The 27,967-nt window shown below is 36.3% G+C and overlaps 2 protein-coding genes across 2 annotated transcripts; one reads left to right on the top strand and one right to left on the bottom strand.

The window, feature by feature from the left end:
- Positions 1-8,152: 8,152 nt before the first annotated feature.
- LOC133529833 (general transcription factor IIH subunit 3) lies at positions 8,153-20,364 on the top strand. Its single transcript, XM_061867643.1, has 9 exons — positions 8,153-8,288; positions 8,518-8,698; positions 9,506-9,604; positions 10,293-10,389; positions 10,964-11,080; positions 12,993-13,121; positions 14,038-14,173; positions 19,442-19,478; positions 20,228-20,364. The coding sequence occupies exons 1-9, from the start codon at positions 8,273-8,275 to the stop codon at positions 20,286-20,288; spliced, it is 873 nt and encodes a 290-aa protein (XP_061723627.1). The 5' UTR covers positions 8,153-8,272; the 3' UTR covers positions 20,289-20,364.
- Positions 20,358-27,362, bottom strand: LOC133529834 (der GTPase-activating protein YihI-like). Its single transcript, XM_061867644.1, has 3 exons — positions 27,202-27,362; positions 25,306-25,510; positions 20,358-24,510 (listed from the first exon to the last, which is right to left on the bottom strand). The coding sequence occupies exons 2-3, from the start codon at positions 25,486-25,488 to the stop codon at positions 24,322-24,324; spliced, it is 372 nt and encodes a 123-aa protein (XP_061723628.1). The 5' UTR covers positions 25,489-25,510; positions 27,202-27,362; the 3' UTR covers positions 20,358-24,321.
- Positions 27,363-27,967: the final 605 nt, after the last annotated feature.

The raw sequence follows: 27,967 nt of genomic DNA, 5'->3' as shown, positions 1-27,967 counted from the left end.
AATAGTTTTTCCTGAGCATTTAAGAATACTATTTTGATCTATGTTCATTACTGAAACGAAACGAAGATTGAACACAATGAAAACGTTTTTCATAACCTAACTGCAACTATATAAGTACATACATACCGCCGGCGTAGTACAGCTCAACCTGCTCAACTACTTAACTAACAAAAAATGACGCACCGAAAAGACACTGGGATTCAGAGGTCCTACCGCAATAAACGAAAATCGGAATTTAATTATCTTCATCTCTATCGCTCGAATAAGCTAAAAATAGAAATGTTCAGAAGACAAATCTTGAGAAGACAAAAATAGTTGCAACGCCAAGGAACGATATCTTCTAGACAACCTGGGTCCTGTGTATGTAGATTAAAACAAATACAAACGATGTAAACATACATGGAGCCTAATGACTATAAAGTCCAAAATTTCAAATGTACCTACTTACTACCGTTATCATACGAACTGGTAGATAATATCATAAATTCACCAACGCTAAGTTCAGCAATAACCATATATCTACGATAAAACGATAATGCAATAAGCCCAAACTATCTCCAAGCCAATATGGATTACAAAGCCATTATGTTATTATGTCTGGAAGTTAATTTCCCGATTTCTCCCCTGTAACCCAATCCCGGCTATTAACGCCAAATGAAATCACTGTCGCCCCATGTTTGAGATCATGGCTCTTTCATTTACGATAAATGAGTGTAACGGAACGTATATGGCGGTTATTTTCTTCGATTAAACTTTGTTGGCTTCTTGGTTTTTTGCCATTTTTGGCTTTGAAAGGTATGTGGAAAAACACCACAACACACGCCTTACGAACAAACTGTTGGAAACTTGCATACTGGGAGTAGGTTGGTTTGTGTAAGATTGTCCTATAATATTATATATATATTATATTTATTTGCAGGAGGCAATTATTTCACTTCGGCCCAATCAGACTTTGTTAACTTGTTATTAAACTTTGACATTTAAAACTTTGATAACGCGTAGTATGAACAGTTTTTCCAGAGCATTTAAGAATATTTTGAACTAAAAAAACGCATTTTAACTAAAAACGGGTTTTTATTTCATAAATACAATAGGTATTTTACTTACTTAGTCACTTGGAAAACAGAAACATCAGTGCCATGTATTAAATTCTGAGAAATATAAAACTAATGACTCGTCATAAAATAACAAGAATTTTACTAAGTCTTACTCTCAACTGATCGATTGGTGCACATTGCAAAATGCAGCAATTCATGCAATTAACTATTTGCAAAGTTAGGTAATCTAGAGCAGTAAGAATTAACTAAACAAAATGTATAAATAAACATATGTCTTTAATTGCCGACAGATGTCAGTTTTTACCGCGCAACGATTTAGAAATAATTCATATCAAATTAAAGTTCTTTCGTACGAAAAGCAACTCCACAATTAATTCAAATCGATTTCCACTCAAGCGACCCTCACCCCGCAATCAGAATTTCAAATGGCCTTCCAGAAAGCAGCTAGCATGGTGTAAAGGTTCTTTTTTGATTCCAATATGCCATTTAAACTGAACGCGCCAAAAGAAATAGTAGTTCCAACCGAGTTAGGTTGGCCAGCCTGATGCTATCTTGGCAGTTGGCACACCTGACCGACGCTAATTGGACAATAAATCAATTCTTCCCAGTTTCTTATTGGCGAATCGTGGCATTCCAATATTGAAAATTTGGCCGCGCGATATTGACAACATGATAAAAAAACAATAGGCGGTTATCTTTTTCTTTTGTGTTCATCTCTGGCTCCGGTTCTTATTAAGGCTGAATCGTTTACGTTTTGTTGGTCTGTATCGACCACTGTCTTATCGGTTAGACAATTTGTTTTTGAGGGCTCGTTATTGAATTATTAATATTAAAATTTGAGGATCCATTTCAGATGACAGATTAAAACAAAATGGTTTCGTGTAAATCCAAACAATAGTCCGTGAGTCATGTGTCATTTTTTGTGGCGTTATGATAAATCTCGTATGATCTATGGATTTAATAAAGTGTGGCAATAAATGCACAAAATGCACAGCGTCATCCATTATAAGAGTTATTAACAAAACGGAACGCGTCAGCTAATCTGGGCGCAGCGTAATTAAATTCTGAGAACAAGCGAGCTATTAAAAGGGAAACGGTAGCGCGTCGCCATTACGAAACGGAACGTGCATAATTATTTCGTTCCCGCCTTTTTTCTTTTTCCAGTTCGATTTTCGAAAGCGCGCGCTAATGTGGCGTCGCTGCCCCTTGGCACGAAGCCTTGTAAACAATGTTCTCGTAAAATCACATTCAATTGCCAACAGCGCTCATTTACTTAATAAAATTGATCAGCTACGCGAACTGTTAATTGCATTCCTGCATTCGACGAACAGAAAGCAAAAAGCGATCGGAGTTTTGCTCAATTAATACATCCGAAACTTGAAGTCAAAACATTTCACGTTTAAAAAAAACTTTTGTTTTTTCTATCCAGCCAGACCACCAACGCATTCAAATGAGCCATATCATTAACCGCGTATAAACAATGTCGTAAAATGACGGGTAGCATGGCTGTCACATCCTCGGTATAATATTATTCATGCTTCTTATCGCCGCGTCTCATCGGCCGTACTGTTAACATGTATTTTGACAGATGACATAAGTTTGGCGCCGTATCAACTGTCATCTAGCGATGAAATACAATTCGGATGTAATAACAAGCTCCCGTCTTACGTGGCTGATAAAGAGGTTTGTGTAAATCAAAGGCCTAATGGTTTTATGACAACTGCAGATGCCATTCACGGAACATCTTTGTTCTTCATGTCTGGGTATTTTATAATAACCTGGATAGCTATCTGGTGCTTGATAAATATTTCAGTACTACAGAAGTTTCATTGTGTTTCATAGACGAGCAAGGACCCGTTAATTGTAGGTACAGTCAGCATCAAAAGTAGCGGATCAAACAAGGTTTCAAAAGTATCTACCTTTCTGAAACAGCTTAACAAAATGTGGTGGTTCTATAATATGTAGATCAATTAAGTCGGTAAAAGATATACTTTTGAATGTAAATTTTGGAGATTTCTCTATATTCGGAAAAGTTATTCGGAATATCAGATACTTTTGGCGCGTTGTTTCATCCGCTACTATTGATGCTGACTGTACATTTGAATGTCCATTTAATTGTAACATACGCAACATCGGCTACCAGCACTACTTTCGAAAATGCATTCATATTTTTATAGCAAATACTTGATTCTTGCATTTCTTGCAAATAGGTGGGTGAGTGCATCTTCGTCTTAACTCTTAGATGATTTAAGTACCTATTTCTCTTTAAATTAAGAATTTATATCGTAATAACAAAGTTTTATTTCCAGACATGTTCTCTGGAAGTTGGCACTTATCATCTTTGTCCTAATATACTCCTCAGTCCTAAAATATTTCCCAGTCAGTTTTTTTTATATTAGCGCCCTCATCCGAGTTTTTACTGCTGGCTGAAGTTTCCACAAGTATCAGCATCATCATCAGTGTTCAGAACAGAACAAACTCGCCCTGGAACCGACAAGACTTCCAGTGCGTTGGGAAGTTATAGGCAGCTATTTTCTTAAATACCAATTGCAAATCTTGGGATTAACTACAGCAAAACGCACCAGCGCCGAACAGTAATAGTTATTTTGTTATAATATGTGGACCAATCGAGCCAACGAATTGCCTGATAAATTGCCTGGTAAGCCGGCGCCCAAAAACACCTGCAACACCAGAGGCCTTGCAAGAGCCATTAGCCGCCAAGCCAAGCCTTTATGATGGGAGTACTTACGCTCTTTTCTTGAAGGTTTAAAGGTAGTTCTTCTTTTTTTATACTACGTCGGTGGCAAACAAGCATACGGTCCGTATGGGGAGCAGTCTCTGTAGCCTATGTACACCTGCAACTCTGGCAACCTTACTCACCGGCAGGAACACAATACTATGAGTAGAGTCTAGTGTTATTTGGCTGCGGTTTTCTGTAAGGTAGAATATGGACTTCCCCAGTTGGACTCTGCTCTAGATCTGGAATGACAACTGCTGTGCTGTGCCCCTACCACACAAAACAAGATGACATTTACGTGACGTAGTTTAAGAACATACCCCCAAATTTATTTATTATTTATCGGTCCGGAAATACTGCGGGCGACGGTTCATTCCACACTTGAGTGTACCTCCACCTCTATAAGTAGGTAAAACATATGTTGTCAAATCCTTAATAAAGATTAAGGATTTGACAACTTACGGGCTAGCTCGGAGTAACGTCGGATATGGACTCCAAAAAACATCAACACCCACAATCACTTTTGTTAAACATTTTACACAGAACACATCATAAATAAAGAGTTAACTGACAAATCTTTAGAAACAAACTGTCACAGACAAGATTGTCAACAGAGTAGTTGTGGTTGCTAGGCATTTTACATTATTTTTTACTACGACAGCATAATTCAATACAGCCTACAATACTCGTATATTTTTGAGGAGGTAAAAAATGTTTCATATACCAGACCGGCTAGCATGAGTTGCATTGCTGCAACTCATGCTAGCAGGTCTGATATAAAAAAAAAAAAAAAAAAAAAAAGTATTTATATACCTAAGTACGATCAACTCCGTTTTTGAGAAAAAGTTTGGATTGGGACATCGACCAAACCGAAATTACACAACAAGTTTTTCGCGACTTTGCAGTTATTCTCATGAGGCTTCTACAGAACTTACAACTAATGGCATGCGATTTTAGATAATTGCTGGCTAAGGGTGGTAATACACCTGTTCAATTTCTTTCTATGGACACTTCCATTAAATTTACCTTTATTTTAAATGTACTTCATTGTCATGATGGTGATTAATGATTATTCTGACTTGGTATGGTAATGGCCTCTACAAACGTCACCGATAATCGCATACGATTTAGCGGCATTCAATCGATTGATCGAATTTATTGCTCCGATTTAAAAGCGCATGCCATTTGTTTTGTAGAAGCCTTAAATGAGTTTTAGATATATATGTATACTATACCTACAAGTTTTAAACGTCTAATCAAGCAAACAAATCACTAAACTCTAAAAGAAACGGCGCGTGCACAGCGACAAATAATCCATCAATTATATTAGTTGTCCAGTTACTACCGCGCGGAACCAATTGTCATGACGCCATACAATCTCTGAGTAACATAAGACTTTACCTGGCCGAACAGCATAGCGATGGTATCGCGCAACCGTCCGGGGCGCTTCGACGATGGGTACGTTTAACTGGATTAGCAGTCTTTCGGATATAGTTGTGCTGTTCTCAAGAATGTTCTCTGTTTTGTATAGGGAATGTTCTCGCTTGAGAATATTCCCCATAGTAAATGGAGAACGTTCTCGAAAACGGCACAACTCTACTTTCGGATCTTCTTATTAGGTCACTCCTAGTCTAATCGGTATTGACTCTGCCGACACATACCAAGTTCGCATTGTTCGCAAGTCCCAATATTTGTGTATCTAGTAACAAAATATTTTCTTACTGTTATGCGGACATTTCTTTCAGTGTATCTTTCATAGTTATACTTCCGTGTCTCTATTCACTATTTGCATCTCTTTCCCACCATGCTCATTTAGTACATACTACTTACAGTCCTAGTCCTAGCTATCCAATCTCAAACCACGCAACACAAGCACGACGTCCGAACATGATGAATTCGACGCTATGGCGCGCCAGGAATGTGTCCTGACAAATATGTACCTACCTCGCTTTAACAAGGCTCTATCTCTTACTAGTAACCCCAGACTTAGGACCCTATGTCTGACAGCCATATCTGTGGCATCGTGACATCTGTCCACGGGGAGAAGACATATAATTAATTAAATTAATAAGTAGTCATGTGGGCGTTAAGACTAGTTTAAGAACGCGTTTGATTAATATTGATTAGTTTGGAGAACTCAGTTTAATCGGTAGCACGTTTAAAAGCATTTACATTCGACGATTTGGGACATCTGATTAAGAACTGTCACACTGTTATTAAAAGAAAGCGACGAGGTACATGTAGATGTACTTAGCCTGAGCACTGGGCTGATCACGCTCCATATTGCGGAATTTCATTGTAACAAAAATTTTCATACTAAACTGAACTGTCATCCTATACATGAGAATAACAGCGCCCTCCTGACAATGATCACATATTTCTAGTCGCCTTACATAATATTTCTTTGATAAATTTCGTGACATTCATGAAATAATATACATATACTAATCTATGTTCATGATAAAAGTAAATTTTACATCGATTGTTAAAAAAAACATCTGAATCGTTTTCGTGTTCGTGGGTAATTATAATTCTGTTTTATACATAATTAATTAAAATAGCCATTTTAATTATTTTAGAAACAAAGTATGGTCATATACTTATTGGTAAGTAGAGTCTGATAGAGTCAAAGCCAAAGTTTGATACCTTTTTATTTATAACAAATTAATATTTTTTATGCTATTCTGTATTCAATAATAAATATTTTATTCAATATTAAAATATTATCTTGTCTTATCTTAAAGTGTGGTCATGCCATCATTAATGTCAAATTACTAAGAAAATACAGGATGGCTCAAAAATGCGGTGACAAAAAAATTTACTTACACCAGTTACTTACACTTTACAGTCAGTTAAACTCTAAACTTCTTAAAAGTAAACATAGGCCCGTGCAGACGTTCATAATATTATCCTACCGAACATCCTCGTCGATCGTAATCTCAGAAACATCGTGAAGAAAATCGACTAGTACCCCTATCCCCAGCCCTAGGGCTTATTTTGGCACAGAAAAGTCAAGGTAGTGAGTTCATAATAAGATTCCAAATGACATAAAATCACTAGATATAAATAACTGTCAGAAAAAAATGTTTAATTGGTTACTTGAAAAGTGTTTTTATTCCATTAATGAGTTCCTTAATTATTAATAAACTTATTATTTTAATGTTGTAATATAAGTTAAATTTCTGCATAAGCTGTATTGTAACTGAAACCTGCCTGAACTACTATTGTATTGTGCCAATACTTAGGTAGGTAATTATAAGAGTTATAAATACTGGATCTGTAAATATTATAATATATAGTTATGCATGTTAGCAATAATTTTATATAAGTATAGCAACCTAATTTATAATATTTCTACGCCGATAGAGGCAGAATATGACGCGCTTATTATGAATTGACCATCTTTGTACCATATTCTAAGAAATAAACATTTGTATTTGTATTTGTATTCAATCAAGCCTCCTTAACTTGACCTAATGCCTAATGGTACTGGTAAAAAAAAAAAAAAAAAGGTTAAAGGACAAACATCCCCAAATTAAGGGCTAGCCACAGATGACAGTCGCTTTTGTAAAACCTATTGCTGTTTCAATTCTTGGGATTAGGTTGCCGAGTGAACCCCAGGGTCCTCGAGTGAGATTGAACAAAATGCCGGGACAACGCTAGGACTATGATGACGGCCTTAGGAGTCACCTACCAAAAGAAAAGTGAAGACATACTCGGTTACACGTCTGCAACTATCCAAGCTCCTAGCGAGGCCTACCGGAGGCCCGGGGAATCTCGGCGGCGTGGCGAACTTGCATGTAAGGCTGAGGCTATCAAGTGCTATGAGAAAGTCTAGGGTGCACAAGTCACAAACTCCACTGGGGCTCCGATCCTGACAGCCTACCGACCGTTTCTTTTACGCTAGCCACCTAAGAAGACATGATTAATTACATGTGTAAACCTTAGCTTTCCTAATACGCCTATTAAAATTATATTGCAATATTGATTTTAAAAGGTTTTTATTTAGTATTTTAACAGGATTTTATAATCCTACCTCTTTAAACATGATGTAAACTAGAACTGGTTGTACGTAAACCATATAAACATTAAAAAAAAATCAATCTTTCATAATTAGTTTTAATGGCATATAGCCATGTTTTTGATGTTAAACTGCCAGAATGTCATAGCAGAAAATTGTAAATAACACAACCAGCAGTATATATTATACACAGCTTATATATTCTTGTTTTTTTACTTATCGCATGTTATTATTATTATTAGGTATTTTTAAATGATGAATAAGAATAAATAATGTATCCGAAAATATTTTTTTTATATGGCAATATAAGATTCGAGTGTTGACACTTGACGGATGATGAGTGACAGATGTCAAAGTCAATGATTACCGCTTGTTGTGCGAGTTTTGTTGTGACTAAACGAAGCCAAAACATTAATTAATTATAATATACTATACCAGTGTTTTCTTATTGCAATCATGGCTGATGACGATAGTAAGAAATTACTTTTTATTAATTGACACTCTTTTCGATTAAAGCGATTAATCTTGAAACCAGGAAATTCTAACCTATAAAATTATTTCTTTTAATGTTTTCAAAATTAAAACCGTTTTATCAATACATAATTTCTTTTTCCTAAGTATTCGATGACAATTTTATAGAACAAATATTAGCTAGAGATTTTTTCATATAAAAAGTAATAATTTCTGTTGTCTGTTGTTAGGTCCGTCCGATTGCAGCCTGCTTGTGATTGTGGTGGACACGAATCCGAACCAGCGGTATATTATTGATGACCCTAAAGTGCTCACGAATTGCCTAGATGCAGTCATTGCGTTCGCTAACTCACATTTAATGCAGAAGTCAAAGAATCAATTGGCAGTTATTGGATGCCATTTCCACAAAAGGTAAAAGTTATTTAATAACTAAGGTACATTATGTAAATAGTATTTCTTAAGACTACAAAACTTATTTTTACCTCTTAGCTTTTCATACTAACTCAAGCTTGGCAAACTAGCTCAAGGCTGTTAGTATATGTCTGTTGTTTTCACTGGACAACTGACAGTGTTATGTGACTATGTCCAGTTTTGTATGTGGCTGCCGACAGCTTCACCCAAGAAAATAAGACATGGTCACCAAACAGACAAATATCTGGTGAAAACAATGGATGTATACAAGCAGCCTAAATCTTACTGATGGTTTATTGATAATGAATCCTGAGTGCTTGAAACTATAGTTTTCAGATCCACATTTTGGAGTGATGTAAGTATAGGGATGGGTGAGTTGACAATATGCCATGGGCCTCAGGGTATAAAGGGGCTACTTGCCTAAGTTTTCAACAAAGGAATACCTAAAAAAACTGTTTATTTCATTTCAATGTTAGAAGTACAGTCAGAACTCAGTTACAATCTATATACTTGGAGATTATCTTAACTAAGGTTATCCTTAATTATATATGTAATCTAACATTTCACAACAGTGAAAATTTGTACAGTTTGTGTATAATTATTCATTTCTATACTAGATTTATTCTACATGTAGCAGAAGTAACTGCAGTTGAGGGGGTTGATCAAAATTACCTGAACACACTGTAATAATAAAGTTGTGTTCAATTAAAACTATATACATAAATACCTTGACCACTTTGTAGCTAATTGTGCAATACCAATGTTGAATTAGGCTCATTGTAAAATCTCATTTTCTTTTCTTTTCAGTGAATATTTGTATCCATCCCCTGGGAAACCTCTGGATGTGCGGCAGATCGATGGACAGTATGAATTATTTACTCTAGTTGAGAAGACCATCAAATCCAGGTATCGTCATCCTACCATTTTATTAATTTGAGTATAGCATATTGATTGCCCAAAAACAAAAAAAAAGAGAAACAGAACTAATGTTATAACACATTGTTTAACCTTTCAATGCTCAGTGCTATCATATGATATTAGTATATAGAGTTGTATATTGTTTTGTTTATAAAACATACATAGAAGAAGACAAAAACATACTTCTATAAATGCCTGGGTTCTAAAAGGGATAAATCCTTTCAACTTTGAAAATAAATGTTTACTCTGTATTACAAGTTAATAATGTAGGCAAGCGCAGCATAGGACGACCACAAGATGGACAGACAACCTTATTAAGGTCTCCGGAAGACGCTGGATGTGGGTCGCTTCCAACCGGTACATGTGGAGGTCCAAGGGGGAGGCCTATGTTCAGCAGTGGACGTCTTATGGCTGAGATGATGATGATGAATGTAGGCATTGTACTATTATTTGTGTTTTGAAAAGCCACATCAAGTTTCTATCTGCTGTATTATAGGCCCACATCATTATGGGTGGGTTGGACCAAGCCCTCTATCACCATTAAAACATTCACTAAATTGTATTTTATGGGAAGTTTCATAGTTCAATTCTGAGTGACGTTGATCAGTCTATTAAGTGTGATTGATGCAACTGGTACAACAAAGATGCATTTGTGTTTTGTCTCGTGATTTTCCAGACTAGTAAACTTAATAAAGAGCCAACCGCAAGAAGAGAAGCCTGGAGAATCTCTGCTTGCCGGAGCCTTAGCTATGGCCCTCTGCTATATCGGAAGGGTAAGTTTGATCTTTAAACATGATTGTAGAGTTAGAAAAAGTTAACTCGTCAGCGATTTTAATAGCACAGACTACAAGTATTATTTTAATTATAATTTAATAGAAAATCAAAATCGCTGCCAAGTTAGCTTGGTCTGACTTTAATCAGATGGAGACCATAGACACTTCACCTTCAGCCAGAAAGAATGAAGTAAAGGAAAGGAGAAAAGCCTGAAAGAAGTCATGTGCTGATTAAGATGTGTACAGTACAAATACAGAGGTGTGAATCAGCATGTGTACAGGGTGCCATTCATTAAAGGCATTAGAGCCATATTTAGGAAAGAGAATGTATGACTTAAATAGCCACCTTTTAGAGTTTATAAGACTCACCAAAGCACAACGGAAGACACGCATGAGTGTGTCGATGATGAAGCCGAGCGCCATGTATTTATTGTAATTGAATTGTTCGGCGTCAGCATTCAGCGTATCATCGGAGCGTGCGTTTGAGGGCCGATGTATTACGTTTGAACAACCTTTAGTAATTATATAATGATGAATTCATGATGTACAGTCAATATTTTTACTTGTCTTTCAGATCCGTAGACAATTGGCGCCCGGAGTGCGAATGAGCAGCCGCATTCTCATCGTAACCGGCAGCTCGGACACCGCGGCACAATATATTAACTACATGAACGTGTTCTTTACTGCTCAGGTAAATAGTTACAGCTTTATTGTTCCATTCGGAAGAAAGCACGAAATCTGGCATGTGTGTAGTGCAGCTTTTATTATTATTATTATTTAATAAGCAGGCAGGCAGTTTGACAACTGATATGACCTGTATCCAATATTCATAAAGATAGTTATCATGAACGAGTAGTAGATATAATGTGCTTGTCTAATTTATTTTTAAACTGGTTCACATTTGGTGCTGAAACCACATCTTCTGGGAGTCTGTTCCAAGTGTTTTATAGGATAATAAAATGAAACCCTTAAAAAGTGTTATCTCAGTGTCATCAGATAGATCAAATACTTGCAATATGTATAGGGCGTCCTCCCGGGAAATACCGGTTCTCGATTTCCCGGGAAATCCCGGGATTTATTTGGAATCCAAAGAACCGGTACTGAGCACCGAGTCCCGGTTGTCCCGGTTCCCGTCATAACATCAAATAAACATTTATATTATCAGTAAAATTAACGCACCGGCAAGTTCGGCAGCGTCGCATATATATGCAATCGATTGCGAACATCTCTAGGTGACCGTACCATAGACGCCATTAGTTTTCTTCAGACATATATATCAAGAAAAGAGATGCAAATAAAAGTATTGGACTAAGTACTAGATTTAGTTAGACTGATTTATACATACCATCTTAAGTTGACATTTAATTGAAGTAATCATTAGCGTTTCGTCAAACAAATTCGACATATTTACATAACTAGTCAGATTTTGATTTTAAACTTGTAGGTGTAATTTTGCAAAAGTATATTTTTTTGTAAGATTCAAATGTTAGATAATGACCTGAAATACCTGATTATAATTTGTTAATGTTACGTTTAAGTTTCCGTAATATTGATTACTTTTTACTCAGAGTTTAATAAATGTTATATACACAAGACTTAAACTACAATGTTTATGTATAAAATTATAAATCACATTCTTGTGTCTAATTGTTATTGATCTCCAGTTCCATCCGTTCTTAAGCCAATGATTAGATTAGGTATTTGATAAGTTCTTTATGTTAAATTATTTATTTGTGAGGTGATTATGTTTTTGTTAAAAAAAGAACTGTATTTGTTTTAAGCGTGTTAATTATTATATTACTGCAATGTTACAATTATCTTAAGTTAATCACATTTGAAATAGAAAAAATATTGAACTATTATAATTAGACTGATTTATATTATTTAACTTCACATTTAAAATTAAAATAATGATTAGCGTTACGTCAAGTAAATTCGACGACATCTTACATAAATAGTCAGGTTGAGATATTAAAATTTGTATAACTTTGCACAATTTTTTTTTTATTAATTACAATATTATGATAATTATGATATTGTGAACATGATAATAATGTTTAAAATATTATGGTGTTTGTAAGTATTACTTACTACACATGATTCATAACATTACGGTTATGATCAATGACACTGTTAACTGATTAATCAATTAAGACTGATTAAAGTAACTATAAAGACTGATTTAAGTGTATTATTCCTAAAACTGTTTTTTATTCTATAAAAAGATCTTAATTATTCCTACGATTCCTTTTCATTATTATTAAAGTTAGTTGCAAGATTCACAGTTAAATGATGTCAAACAAAATATATAAAAATAATTCAGCTCAGCATAAAGAACCGGGAGAACCGGGAATCCCGGTACCGGCTCCGACCCGGTACCGGGAAATGAAAAACTAGGAACCGGTCCCGGGACTGCACGCCCTAAATATGTAACAACGAAGAAACTATCAAACATAGTCAACAGTTTAACTGCTTACCAAAATACCATGAACATCTCCAAAAGAAGCTTTTACGTACGTTACGACGAAATATTTTGATTTTGAATATTTTAATTTTCCCTAGCTGTATTGCGACTTTTTTGGCACAATTTATTTATTTTTCAGAAGCAGCAAGTGCTGATCGACGTGTGTTCCCTGGACAAGCATCTGAGTCTCCTACAACAAGGCTGTGATATCACCGGAGGTCTTTATCTTAAAGTGCCTTCGCTGGAAGGACTGCTGCAGTATCTACTGGTAAGATAACAAGTTACACTAAAAAAAATTGTGACACAAACATTGTCCCTGACTGTAATTCTCAAGTGCTTCTCGAGAACTTTCTAATGAGCCTAAACTTGATATGTTTGTGGTCTTCCGTTCCTTTGGCTACCTTCTGACTGCATCATCAGATCAGCTCCGTGTTCGCGTATTATTGCATTGTTATCGAAATTACGGAAGTTCTCCATATTTCAACTGGATCAGATTGATATTTAATCCAGTTGAAATTTGGAGAAAACAATACAAAAGCTAATCACGGTCCATATCCCGGTCGATTTAAGTATAGTGATACTAACCGTGAATCATTCAAAACTGTTACATTTATCGTGTTTTTTGTCTCTTTGAAGATTGAAGAAATGAATTATTGCCTATCTTGAGTTAATATTGACAGGGACATTCTTTTTATTACACAGATTTATATTCTAATTTGTCTTTTCTGTTTACAGAAGATGCACTTTTTATTTTAATAACAAAACTTTCGTAAGACAGACATTAAATATTAAAACGGGTCACTTAAGTATTTTACACGTAAGTCTAAAATTGCGTGTCATACCTAATCCCATCCGATCCGATCCGGTGGAGCCATCAGTCGCCGAGGCCCGTAGTCTGCGTCGTTGCGCCGATGCTTGCTCCCGATGATGCTCCTCGGTATATATATCAAGCAATTTTCAACTTAAAATAGGTGAGTGGCCCGTTTTAATATATTTAACTTTTATTTTCCTTCATCTTATAGTTCGGCCAGCGACTGTCTCATTACAAACATAAAGATAATCATACAGTATTTATCTTACGCTAGCACTAGCACCCAAAAGAAAGGGATGAATATAGTTTCTTTGGATCTTATTTGCTGACAAATCAGTTTGTCAGCCTATATGACCCTTATGAACACTTACAGTGGGTGTTCCTCCCTGAAGCATGCGAGCGCAGAGCCCTCGTGCTGCCGGGCGGCGGCCGCGTGGACTACCGCGCCGCCTGCTTCTGCCACCGCGAGCCCGTCTCCATAGGCTACGTGTGCTCGTTATGCCTCAGCGGTAAGTTTTTTTTATACCACGTCGGTGGCAAACAAGCATACGTCCCGACTGATGGTAAGCAGTCACGGTAGCCTATCCTGCAACTCCAGAGGTATTACATGCGCGTTGCCGACCCTTTAAAAAACCTGTACACTCCTTTTAAGTCGCTTCGATTCTGGCAAATGTGTCAGTGTGTGGTATGGTGTGGTTTTTGTTGTAGTTTGTAACCTCTTTTGTGCTGACAAATATTTAGTTTTCTAGTTCTATTTTTTGATATATTTTTGATTTGCTTAGTTACCTCTACTTCGAATAAAACACTCATGTCATAAACATCTCTTTTAACTCTATTTTTACAAAATACCTAATTTCCTAATTTCTACAACACGTTATCAGCACGAATGCTATAATTAATAATGGAAAGTTGAGTTTAAAGTGTATTACGTAAAATATTGAGTTGTAGTGTTAGTGTGATTTAAAGAAAAAATACAAATAGTAAAAATGTCACATGAAACGGGAGATACTGCGAGTGTTAGAAATTCCCCTTCGAGCGCATCTATTCCATTTTTTTGCTTAAGGAGCAAAGATGGATATCCTGTATGGAAATTCAAGATGCGCAATTACCTATTGCACGAGGATCTGTGGGAGACAATCGGTGGCTACCCAGAAGGAGACACGACCCCTGCCCCTACAAAGGTACGAAAAGATTCGAAAGCACTAGCAAAGATATGTTTGACAGTAGATGGTGCGGCAATTATTCATGTAAGATGTGCAAAAACTGCAGCCGAAGCATGGACATCTTTGCAGAAAGCTTTTGAGGATAAGGGAATGGGACGAAGGCTAGCTTTAGAGCGAAAAATGTACAGGTTGAGTCTGTCGGACTTTTCGAATATGGAACTGTACATTAACGCAGTTATGTCAACCGCACAGGATCTGGCGGATATAGATGTAGTCTTAGAGGATAAGTCTATTGCTGCAATACTTTTGGGAGGTCTCACTCCAAAATACGAACCTCTCATTATGGCTTTAGAAAACTGTAATGTCGACGTGACTACAGACTTAGTTAAGACAAAACTGCTAAATGAAATGTCTAAAGATGCGGCTATGCCATCAGAATCCGTTTTTCATGCGAAAAAGAAGCCGAAGTTAAAGAAGAAGGATATTATTTGTTACGAGTGCAAGATGCCTGGACATAAACGACCAGACTGTCCAATGAGAAGCAAGAAGGAAAAGACCAATGCGGTAACTAATAATAATATGACACTTACAGCACTTAATACTTCTGGCAGCTCAAGCAAGGACATTTTTTATGTAGACTCGGGCTGTACTAGACACATGACTTCTAGACGAGATTGGTTTCAGAATTTTACGATACAGAATCAAGGTACCGTTACTGTCGCAAATGGCGAACAAATTAAGTGCTGCGGAATTGGAAATATTTCAATAAACACACCCGAGAACGTGGTCAACAAGATTAATGATGTTGATTTTGTACCAGATTTAAAAGCTAATTTGTTGTCTGTACATAAAACGGTTGAGAAGGGTTTTGTATGTGTTTTTGATATTAATGGATGTAACTTTTATAAATCTGATAATTTTCGTTTTACAGGTGAATCTGTTGCTCATGCCTCGCCCTGTGGTGGACTGTACGTTTTAGACGGTACTGTCAATGTTCCCGAGAATGTGGCAGATAATTATATGACAAAGGATGTGCACTCTGACTGTCAGGATAATTATCAACTTTGGCATAAGAGGCTAGGACATTTGTGTCGCATAGGCATGAACCAACTGAAGAATCACGAGGTAGGCGTAAAATATTCAGTAGTAGATAAAAATAGTTGCATCGCTTGTGTGGAAGGTAAACAAGCGAGGAAACCTTTCAAGAAGGTAGCGTTTAATAGGGCTACTTCCCCCTTAGAGCTGATCCATATGGATCTCATGGGACCAGTGTCTACGACCTCTTTTCAAGGCAATAGGTATATGCTTACGATAGTAGACGATTATACGCGAAAGGTGTTTGCTTATTTTATTTCTTCCAAAACAGAGGTCAAAAATAAATTTGGTTTATTTCAAACTTTTGTTGAAAATCAACTAGATCGGAAAATAAAATCGGTTAGGACTGACGGAGGTAAGGAGTTCGTTAATAAGGAGTTTGTTGATTACCTTGCTTCAAAAGGTATTGACCATCAAACGACAACGCCTTACAGTCCTCAACAGGTTGGAGTCGCGGAACGCACACATCGTTCAGTTACAGAGAAGGCGCGGACGTTGCTTGCTGAAAGCTCACTGTCGAAAGCATTCTGGGAAGACGCATTCCAAGTTGCAGTGTACCTGAAGAATAGGTCTCCTCATCGAGCTTTAGGTGGACAAATTCCTTATGACAGGTGGTATGGTCGTAGAAGTGATCTTAGTCACCTGAAGGTGTTCGGATGTAGAGCACTTGTCCATATACCCTCATCTCACAGAAGGAAATTAGATGTCAAGGCACAGGAAGTGATTTTCGTCGGCTATTCAAAAAATCCAGGTACTTACGTATTTAGGCATCCTGCTAACCCACGAAAAATGTTTATGTCCAGAGATGCAACTTTTTTTTGAGAATTGTTTTACAGAGCTAAAACAGAGGTCACCGAAATCTGAGGTACAGTCAGACTCTATTTTATCTTTTGAAGATAAAAGAGAGACCGAGTCTGACAACTGTCAAGATTGTCAATTTTATGACTGTGATGAAAGTAACGACGCGGCGCCATCACCTTCGCCGATAAATCTAGAAAGTGCCGAAGATTTAGTATCTACAGAAGAGCGAGAGCCCTTCAGTGAACCAAGGCTACCTAGTGCGGATGAAGAGACAGCAACTGTAGAAGTGGAATCTCTCCCTGAGCCGAGATACCCCTCAAGAGATAGGAAACCACCAGATTTCCTAACTTACAATGTGTCGACGGTTGATTCTAGCGAACCTACGACATATTATGAAGCTACTCATGCCGATGATGCAGATAAGTGGAAACATGCTATGGCTGATGAGTATAATTCACTGAAAAAACTCCACACATGGGACCTAGTCGATAAGCCTAATAAAAAGGTCATACCATGTAAATGGGTTTACAAGATTAAAAAGGACGCGTACGGTAATATAACGAAGTATAAAGCGAGACTCGTCGTAAAAGGTTTTCATCAAGTCGAGGGAGTAGACTACGATGAGACGTTTGCACCAGTGATTCGCCATTCTTCCCTCCGCACTTTATTTGCCATAGCTGCAGAGGTGGGATTAAGAATGAAGCACATAGACGTTGATACCGCGTTCCTAAACGGAGATTTAGAAGAAGAAGTTTTTATGGAGCAACCTCTGGGTTTCATCGAAAAAGGCAAAGAAAACAAGGTTTGTTTGCTGAAGAAATCCCTTTACGGCCTTAAACAGGCACCGCGAGCATGGAACAAAAAGTTAAACGAAACGCTTTTAAAAATAGGTTTTATAGGAACTCCTTCCGAGCCTTGCGTATATACGAAACTTTTTGGTAAGGAACTCGTGATATTGGGTATCTTTGTCGATGACATTATAGTATTCTTTCAATCAGATTTAACGTTTGGCACTGTCAAAAACGATTTGTTGAAATATTTTTCACTAAAAGATCTCGGAATATTAAAATGTTATTTAGGATTGCAAATCGAATGTAATTCCGAGTGTATTAAAGTAAACCAGCGAAATTATATTCTCTCAATATTGGAAAAGTTTAACATGAAGGATTGTAAGACTGTGGATACTCCTTTAGTTAAAAAGAATATGGAAAGAAGAACTGATGGTCAAGTAGGTGAGTCTTATCCGTATCAGAACTTATTAGGGTGTCTCATGTATCTGACGGTAAACTCACGACCCGACATCGCTTACTCTACAAGCTATTTAAGTCAGTTTAATACGTGTTTTACTAAGGAACACTGGAATGCTGCCAAAAGGGTTCTGCAGTACCTGAAGGGTACTTTAGACTATTCCTTGGTTTACAGGAAGAGTGGAGAACCTTTAAAAGGTTTTTGTGATGCGGACTGGGCAAATTGTCCGATTGACAGAAGGTCGTACACCGGATACACCTTCAAGTTAAGTGGAGGTCCAGTATCCTGGGAGTCCAAGAAGCAGCCTACAGTGGCCTTATCATCAGCCGAATCGGAATACATGGCACTAGCGTCTGCCACGAAGGAAGCATGCTACTTACGTCGGTTTATCTATGAGATAACAGGTAAATTGCATATAGTTAACTTAGCTTCTGACAGTCAGAGTGCCATCAACCTCGTTCGAAATCCTGTACACCACAACAGGACGAAGCATATAGATATCAGGTTTCACTTTATTAGGGAAAAGGTGTCAAATAACGTTGTTAAATTAGAGTATATCAAAAGTAGTGATATGCCTGCCGATGTACTTACGAAGCCACTAGGACCTATAGTACATAAACGGTGTATACTTAACTTAGGATTAGAAACTTAAGTTTTTTCTTTGTTTCATTTGTGTTTGTCAGGCACAACTTCGATTAAGGGCGGCTGTTGTAGTTTGTAACCTCTTTTGTGCTGACAAATATTTAGTTTTCTAGTTCTATTTTTTGATATATTTTTGATTTGCTTAGTTACCTCTACTTCGAATAAAACACTCATGTCATAAACATCTCTTTTAACTCTATTTTTACAAAATACCTAATTTCCTAATTTCTACAACAGTTTTTACTCCTAATAATGGCCGATTCAAAAGAAGCCTCCGCACAGCTCACCACTAGACAACCATCGATCTTTTTTTGTGGCATAAATCACAAAATTATAAAGTTTCATCTCTACTTTCATCATCCTCGTCAAGGTATCTAAATTTGTAATTATAAAATAGGGCTCTAAAGCAGGCACAATGTTTCTAGATCAAAATCTGGGGGCACAGTAATCACTTTTTGATATTTAACAAATTAAACACATATCAGTGAAAGAATAAGGATCAAAGTCAAATGGCGTTCTAAAAGTTTTAATTATGTATCGAAAGATGACAGTAAATTTACGTCGCTACAAAGTTTTTTTTACAATACACCTCTATTTCAAATTATCTTTGGTTATAGTTTCCTACAATAGTCATGTAACGAAACGACCAAGCCACATATTTACTAATATAAGTTAGAAACTTGGCTTTAAATGACATCTGATAACTTTGCGACAGTGCGAGCCAGGTCTTGGCAACATTTTACATGAAAATGTTTTTGGTGGGATTGATATTAACTCAAAAGTTTTCTAAACATAGATAGTTATTTCAAAAAAATTTTTTATTTTCAGTGTTCTGCAAATTCAGCCCAATCTGCACAACTTGCCAGTAAGTATTCGTTGCGAGATACATACAAGCCCTAAAATTGTGTTATACTTATTTTATAACAATTTCAGTGTTTTTTTACTCTGAGTTAGATCAAACAGTTGAGTTTGATATTTAAAATAGGCACTTGCACAGTCTATGCTATCAAAATCGCTGCCAACTTAGCTTGGTCTAACTCTAACTTTTCTATTAACACATGAAGCAGAAATTACGCAAAATTGGAACCTATCATTTTGAAGTAAAAATCAAATTTATGTTGTGGAATATATATTCCCTCTGCCTTATAAATCTATAAATCGAATTATCTTTTATAATATCAAAACTTATGAATATCAGCTTTTTTCAAGCTGCGATAAAAAAAAAACTCAAACTTGCAATGTAATGTTGACATGACTTACTTCAAATTAGGTCCGGAAATACTACGTATCCGGTGCGATGACTGAAGATGATATGTAAAGGAATTTCATACAGCCGTACACACCTAGGCCTGTAAACCTACCTTCTTTTGTTTTTAAACATCATATAGTGACACGATGTCTTGGCATTCAACCATCAAATAGTAGTAGATTCCTAATATGTTTTAGCGATGTAAACCTACGAATAAAATAAATAACTAATTTTTTTTTTTCATTGCAAGTTTGAGAAAAGCACTATAAAAATTTCGGCAAGAAACGATCCGATCTACTTGAACTGCAACTCTTCGTTTCCCGGCCTCTATAGTAATGTACTAATGTCTATTTCTATTTCTGCAGTACCGTATTCAAGATCGGCGGGCCGCCCATTAAACCTAAAAAGAAGAAGCTCAAGGTATAGTTGTAGTCAAATCATTTGTTTTTCTATTAGAAGTAAATAATTTATGATGATAATGCTAAATAAAACCTCTCCACAATCAGTTAATTTTATTTGATAGACCGAATCACAGAATTGTATGGTTGGCTCAGAAGACTTATCCTATTTTGACAGGTAAAATGTCTTATAGGTGCCTTGCCTTTAAGTTCTGTAACATTTTTAGTGTTGATCGTCACACAAAAAATACTTTATTTATGTATATATTTTGTATGCAGATAAACAAATCAGGCATGGTACCGACGCTTAGACTACGTTTGGTCAAAGTTACCTACTGCACATTATCCTTCCATTGTGGTAGGATGCATCGCCTTAGTGTAAGGCCTGACTGGACGCTCGGAGCGGAGCGTTAGGCGGGGCGTGCAGCGTGGCGTCGGGCTCACAAGTGCTGTGAGCAGCGTGCAGTGCGGCCGCTCCTATACGTTTGCATTTGTTTAACACGCACGCCGTACGCCCCGCCCCGCTGCACGCCCAACTCGAGCGTCCACTCAGGCCTTACACTTAGAGTTAATATAAGCAAAGACAACTCTTTGATGAATTGTAGAAGAGATGTATTTCTACATGGATTTAAAAAAAAAGTTTGTTCGAGTATGACAGCTCTAGGCGAAGATGCAACTGTGATGCAACAAGATGTAACTTTGGTTGTCAAAAGTTTGTGTTGGACAATCTTACAACAATAATGATGCCGTATAGCGCCATTTACATCTCTTTTTGGTAGATGCCAATATAGTTGGCACTACGTAAGAATTTATATTTATTTGACAATTATAAATTGTCACTTAAATATAAATAAGTGTTGTGTAACCTGAGGAACTCGAAAGATTTTAACCACGCATTTCTAACGCCAAAAGAAGGAAAAAATGTTACATGAGTTTAAGTAAATTCCGCCAATATATTTTTTTGTATGTAAATGTTATTAGTAAAACTGGCACTTAAATTTAATTTTTACTTTTATTTTTCATAAAACCTAGTTTTTGCAAAGTATTACTTGTCACTTTTTGACATCTATCAATGTTTTGCACTAAGTAACAATAAGATGTTTTTTTATTGGTACTTACCTATTAACTCTGAAACTAGGCCAATTCCAGAAAGTTTATATGACAATTTAGAATTTAAATGTGATCAGGAATACACTATTAAAATCTTTCGGGTTCCTCGTGTAACACCGTGTATATATTATATATGAAGCTAAGGTAATCAGTTAAAGCTAAGACAGCTTCATACACATTAAGGATTAATTCATAACTGTTAAATATCGATTCTTACCGTACTCCAACATTAAAAAATGAATATCTAGAACTGAAATTTGGTCAAAAAATAATTATATTAATTTGTTTGGTATAATTAGCGTAGCTAAGTAGCACCGAAATCTAGATTGTTAAAATATAAGATAGTGCCGCCGAAAAACACAGATAGCATATCGCTTTCAAAAGCAGCGGCAACATATACAATTAGGCAATGTTTATAAAATTATTAAGATTGCATATCTTTGCCGAAATATTATCGGAAATGCACCTTTTACTCGTAAAAATACTGTTTAATCTATTCGTATTACATGCAAAACTTGTTTTATCTTGGACAATATCAAAGAAAATTGTTAATTTTATTGTGGTGAATTACATGACAATACATTTTTCACCTATAATACAAATTAAAATCAATTACCTATGTAACGTAATAATTTCCACTTTATTAACTTGGCCTTATGATTAGCACAAAAATATATAAGTATACCTATACATTACTATGTAAAACCTCCTTTTTTAAAGTCGGTTGAGAATTAATTATCGGTAAAAATAAACGTGTGTCAAAAATTACATTTTTGACAACAACTTGAGAGATTTTAACTTAAAACCAGAATTTCGATCAAAATTAAAATATCGTACAACCAATATTGTATATTAGTTAGGTATGATAATGTAAATGAGCTTAAGGAACGTTAATTAATCAATATTATATAAAAGTAACTAATACTACTATTACCTATTACCAAAGAGTATTTGAAATAGAGGTGTATTATCAAAGAAAACTTTGTAGCCACGTAAATTTACTGCCATCTTTCGACACATAATTAAAACTTTTAGAAGACCATTTGACTTTGATCCTTATTCTTTCACTGATATGTGTTCAATTTGTTAAATATCCAAAAGTGGCGCCATTTAATAGATCAAAGGCCAAAGGTATAGCAGCATCGTTTCGAGCGATGGCGCCATAACCTTTAGGTAGTGCCCGGTAAGATGGCGCTACTTTTTGATATTTAACAAATTGAACACATATCTGTGATAGAATAAGGATCAAAGTCAAATGGCGTTCTAAAAGTTTTAATTATATGTCGAAAGATGGCAGTAAATTTACGTCGCTACAAAGTGTTCTTCTACAAACAATACACCTCTATTTCAAATTCTCTTTGCTATTACCTACACGCCTTTTTGAACTAATTATACGAAATATCTAATATTTTATCTAATCTATTCAAAATTGATAAATCGTAGCCAAGTATTATTATAAAGTTGTACAGTAGTAAATCATTACCTACTAGTTTACCCTTACAAACCATTTGTTTAGCTTACTTTGTGGATCCTAGACTTTTGTAAAAGTACAGGTTCAATTCTCATAATAAAATGACACTTTAAGAATACTCTCAAACTTATCTAAGGCCCGTAGGTACACCCAGCCGCAAAATTGCATGGCCACTTTAAAATGGACAGTGCACTACGATTCTGTGACCATTAGAAAAATCCGATGTCCCGGGTCCGGGTGAATTGGTAGCCAGTCAGTTCATAAGTTCTGTCACAATGGTTTTGCATGATAAAGAAATATAGGTACAGATCCCTTATTATTTATGTTTATGGGTTGAAAGCTTATTTAACGCTGAATTGTAAGTCATTCATATAATTTAACGTAAGTTGCTATCTCTGTTTTGCATACTTCCATGTAATATTCGGAATAATGTTATAAAAAAATACGCGACCTGTTCAAGGTGAATTTGATCCCTATTTATTGCCGAAATTGCAACTGTACTTGTTTTACCAAACCTACTCGTTGAATGGCAGTTAAAAATTAGAGTATCACTGAAAAGTACCCAAAATTTGTCTTCAAATATCCCTATCTATATATATATATATATGTCTCTTGTATTGGCTGAAGTACAGACTTGTCGGAGAACTAAATGTTGGTGATAAAATAACGTTCTTATGAAGTAGACTCATACAAGTACCTACACCCACACATACATTTGTATCTATTTTATTAATGTAACACTGATTTTTACTCCTTTTGTAAAGTAGAATTTTCCACGATCCAGCCGCGTATTCGCGACTAACGACAATCCCAAAGTAAACAAGTAGTAAATAAAGACGCGATCAAAATTTAACTAATTATATTACGTTTTGATCAGTATTATACATACTTTCAAATCATGGTTAACTTTTTTTATTAAAAGTTTTGTATTACATTTTATCAGTCAAAAACTTTGTGACAGAACTTATGACCTAACTGAGTACAGACCGGCTACCATAACTTGCGTTCTCGCGCACGACTCGATAGGTACTTAAATTCGCGACAGATATGGAGAAGTGCGCCAGAACGCAAGTCATGCTAACCGATCAAAATTGCATCTCGTTTTGATTACCTACTGGATTAACGATGTCATTTGACAATATAATTATATCAATATGATATCGTACATAGTGCTTTGGTTTGATGTTTTTTCTAGTCTGTCTTGCTCGGTAATATGGTTCAATATTGACTAACAAAAAAATAACTGTAAGTTATTGTACGCTTTAGGTGTACGTCCGTAATATATCTAACGCCATTGGTCGTACCATACCAATATGGCAATTTTTTTTAACTTATCACACAGATCGTGCTAGATTCTGTCGAAGCTAACTCTGCACTGGCTTTGACGTGACAAAGTGTGACAATGTCACAATAAACATCATTATAGCGACATTTCCACATATTGCAATTGCAAAGTCTGCAAAATTATCTTGGTCCGAGTCTAGGAGGCATCCAACTTATCACTTTTATCCACCTTATCCAATATTTCGAAGGCGCTCTCGATCTCCTCCTCTGGCGACTTTAGTTCGCTAGGACTCTCGTCAGGTTTGATGGATGCATTTTCCAAAGGTTTGACGGGAGTGTTTACGTGGTACTCCAGTGTTTTTGGTTTTTCGATCGGAGCGCAGGTCTGAAAATTTACAATGACATTTTAAACCTTTCGTTGGTAAATAAATCACATGTGTAGTGTCTGTCCTACGCCTCACCCACACACACGCATAGCCTTAACATATTAAAGTGCATAGTACGTTTTATTTAAGCCATTACGTACATACGTTTATATATACTCGAACCTAGTTGTTTGTCTTTAGGTACGTCACATGGCGACTCAGCCACGTACACGTACTACACGTATAACACACTTATATATGTTAAGGCTATGCGTGTGTTGGTGAGGCGTAGTACACACACTACACATTACTAGTTCATTCAATACCTTCAATGCGGTACAACTTATAATAGAATATAAAATAGCCATCGCGGTCCTTTTCTACTTTTTTACTTTATTATAAGCAAAAAAAAAATATTTGGAGCGCGGTCCGCCATTTGATGACCCCTGGAATAGGCTATCAATGCGAAGTAAACGAGTAAAGCGTCATCAACGCGATAGCTGTTCCCCACGGGTACACTAGCTCACTACATTGGCTTACACAGCCATGAGGGAAGTTTGTATCCCTACCTAAAACTGCTTATATCAGGGGTGGCCAACTTGATTAGACCCAAGATCTCCTGTTTACTAACGAAACCCTGTGCGATCTACGAATTACATACTTCTTGAAACCTTAAATGAAACTGGTCTACGTATTTATATTTTTTGCCTTGCCACGATGGACCTGTTGGCCACCCCTGGCTTATATGGTCTGTAACAGCCTCGAAGGCGCGTTGTTGTTTATATTACAATGTCGATGAATTCCAAAGGTCTTACCTCTCCATAAAGGTCTTTAGCGACGCTATGCCTCTTCTTATTGGCCTGTTTCATGCGGCCTGACCGGGAAATGGACCATTTCCTCCTATCCTCGACCACCGATACATCTCGTTCCTCTATGTCCTCTTCTTTTTTGCTGGTCCGCCGCTTCTCTGACTGGAAGAAGGACATCAACTTGTCCATTGTTTTAGTTGTAGCACATGGTCTGCAAATAAGTGGGAAAGAATCATGCAATATCAATTTATCTGGATCAGAACTTAGGAGATTGATAAACTTCCTCAGTTAGGTTGGTATCCCAAAGCCGCGATATAAAATTTCGCCCTCGGATGGAAATTTTTAGTTTTCCGTTAACAGTTATCAGTAACGTTAAAAAGTTAAAGTTAAAAGTTAACAGTAATCAGAGTTTATCCCGATTTTAACCTATGTAATCTTTTTAATCCCTATTTTTTTATGGTTAAAAACAGAAGATTTATTTTCTACCACACCAGCTAGTAAAAGACTCGCTTGATTGTTCAAAAACTGATGAGGAAGTTGCATTTTAAACGGCAAAGATTGGCAAACGTAATTTAATTCAAGTTTTGAGTTGTTGCCTTACGTTGGCTGGTAATTGTCTTTTGTGTGCTTGTTCTTTTGCACCCCACTGATTCGGAGTTCAGAATTTATGTTATGCCTTAATGTAGCTAAACACCTGCCTAAGTTTTACCTGTAGGCAGACTTCATGACGTAGGTATCAAGATTAAATTGTACCTACTCATTATTTGATATTTTTCTAGGTTAATTAATATTCAGCGACGTTTACATTATAATTGATTGCTTCTGTTATGTATGTATCTACAGAAATAATCATAGTAGGCACGTTCAGCAATAACGTGAGTATCTACCTACTAGACCTCAAAATTCCCCATGACCTCGCCATTTTAAAAGATTTCTAAACACGGAATCGGCGAAATTTTCTATACACCTAATTCAATTGTATAGGAGGATATCCATATCCACACAGATATGCGAAAGTATTTTTGCCTAAGCTGAATCGGAGAACTTCCCTTCGCTTGGTCTATTACGCCTATAAAGCCATTCAACCTTTAAATGAATGAATAAAATGTCTTAATTGACAGGCATACAGGCAAGTAATGGCTCATAGGTATATACATACTTGAAGATCTCGAATGAATGCTGAATGACCTAAGCTAAACATCAATGCAACTAGGTACTTAATAGACACGAATGAATATGAAGAAGTCAAAATGGATGCTACGGCGATATATATACATAAATAAATAAATAATAAATAAAAAAGCCTTTAATTTCTCGAACACAAAAAAATAAAAATAATACACATCTGATAAATTAACAATAAAAAGGGTGTACGAGAACCCCTCTATAGGGTATAGGCCTCCTCCAAGGTTTTCCAGAGCTATATATACATATAATATACAAATACTTAAATATATAGAAAACACCCCTGACTCATGAACAAATTTATGAGCTCATCACACAAATAAATGCCCTTACCGGGATGCTAACCCAGGACCATCGGCTTCAATAGGCAGGGTCACCTACACTGTTATGTATACTGTTAGGTACCTAACAGTTAGGTACTATAAAACACTTTCAGAATTTATCTTTAGGTAGCTTAGTTTGTCAACATGACAAGACAGAAAATTACACCAATTTATTTTTCTTAGCTGTATTCGTCCCACAAGTAGGTATGATTAGTATGAAATTTTGATCATGCACGATTAGCGTGAGAAACTTAAGTAACTGATTTTGCGCGTTGTGAGTTCAACGTCGTTTTGCTTCCGTTTTTTAGCAAAGTTCCTATGCTTGTTTGTGCTACTGGGACAAATTAAACAATGCTCAACTGAAACCCCACTCAAATATAACAAATATACTCACATTACTCATAAAATCTTCAGCTACACACTCGTAACTTATCTAGGCTTAGTTCCATACATTAACCGAATGATTATCAATCAACTGCGATTACAATCACTAATCGCAGAACTTAAACACCTGATAAGTGCAACGCGAGTGTTGCATGCAGCCAGCAATGAATGCATTGTGTTACACAGCTGAGTTGTATTTACCGAACTTATCTGATAAGATATTATATCGATGTAAGATAATGGGCATGTATTGGAGTTATCGTTTCGATCATTATATCTTTTTTGCAAGGATATGATTTTGTAATGTGCTAATTATGATATTTTATATGCGATTGGAAACATTTTGTTACCAGTTTATATGTTTCTAGCTTCTGCCCGCAACTTGTACGTAGATTTACTTGTATGCGTGTATAGGTATACTTTCCAGGCCGTTTTCGACCACGGCGACTGTTTCAGCTCCGTTGTTGTATACGTTCGTGTCCTCGCTTGTGGCTTGCGTAGCCGATTTTATTTGCGAAGACCTGTGCACGTGACGGGCAGGCAAGCACACCGATGACGTAAATTACTGAGTATTAATTACCGATTTTGTATTAGGAAATGATTTCCGGTATAAAAATTATCCTATTCCATTGATGTATCTATCCATATGAAATTCATCTAAATCGGTTCAGCGGTTAAAGCGTGACTAGAAAGACAGACGGACGGCTAAAATATGGAATGCGCTGCCGCATAAATATTACCTCGGTCTCTTTAAAGCAGGAGTGAATAGGCTACTA

Source organism: Cydia pomonella, chromosome 21, assembly GCF_033807575.1.
Source record: "Cydia pomonella isolate Wapato2018A chromosome 21, ilCydPomo1, whole genome shotgun sequence".
Classification (NCBI taxonomy): domain Eukaryota; kingdom Metazoa; phylum Arthropoda; class Insecta; order Lepidoptera; family Tortricidae; genus Cydia; species Cydia pomonella.
The sequence above is the reverse complement of the archived record's forward strand: the minus strand, read 5'-3'. Positions and strand labels throughout refer to the sequence as shown.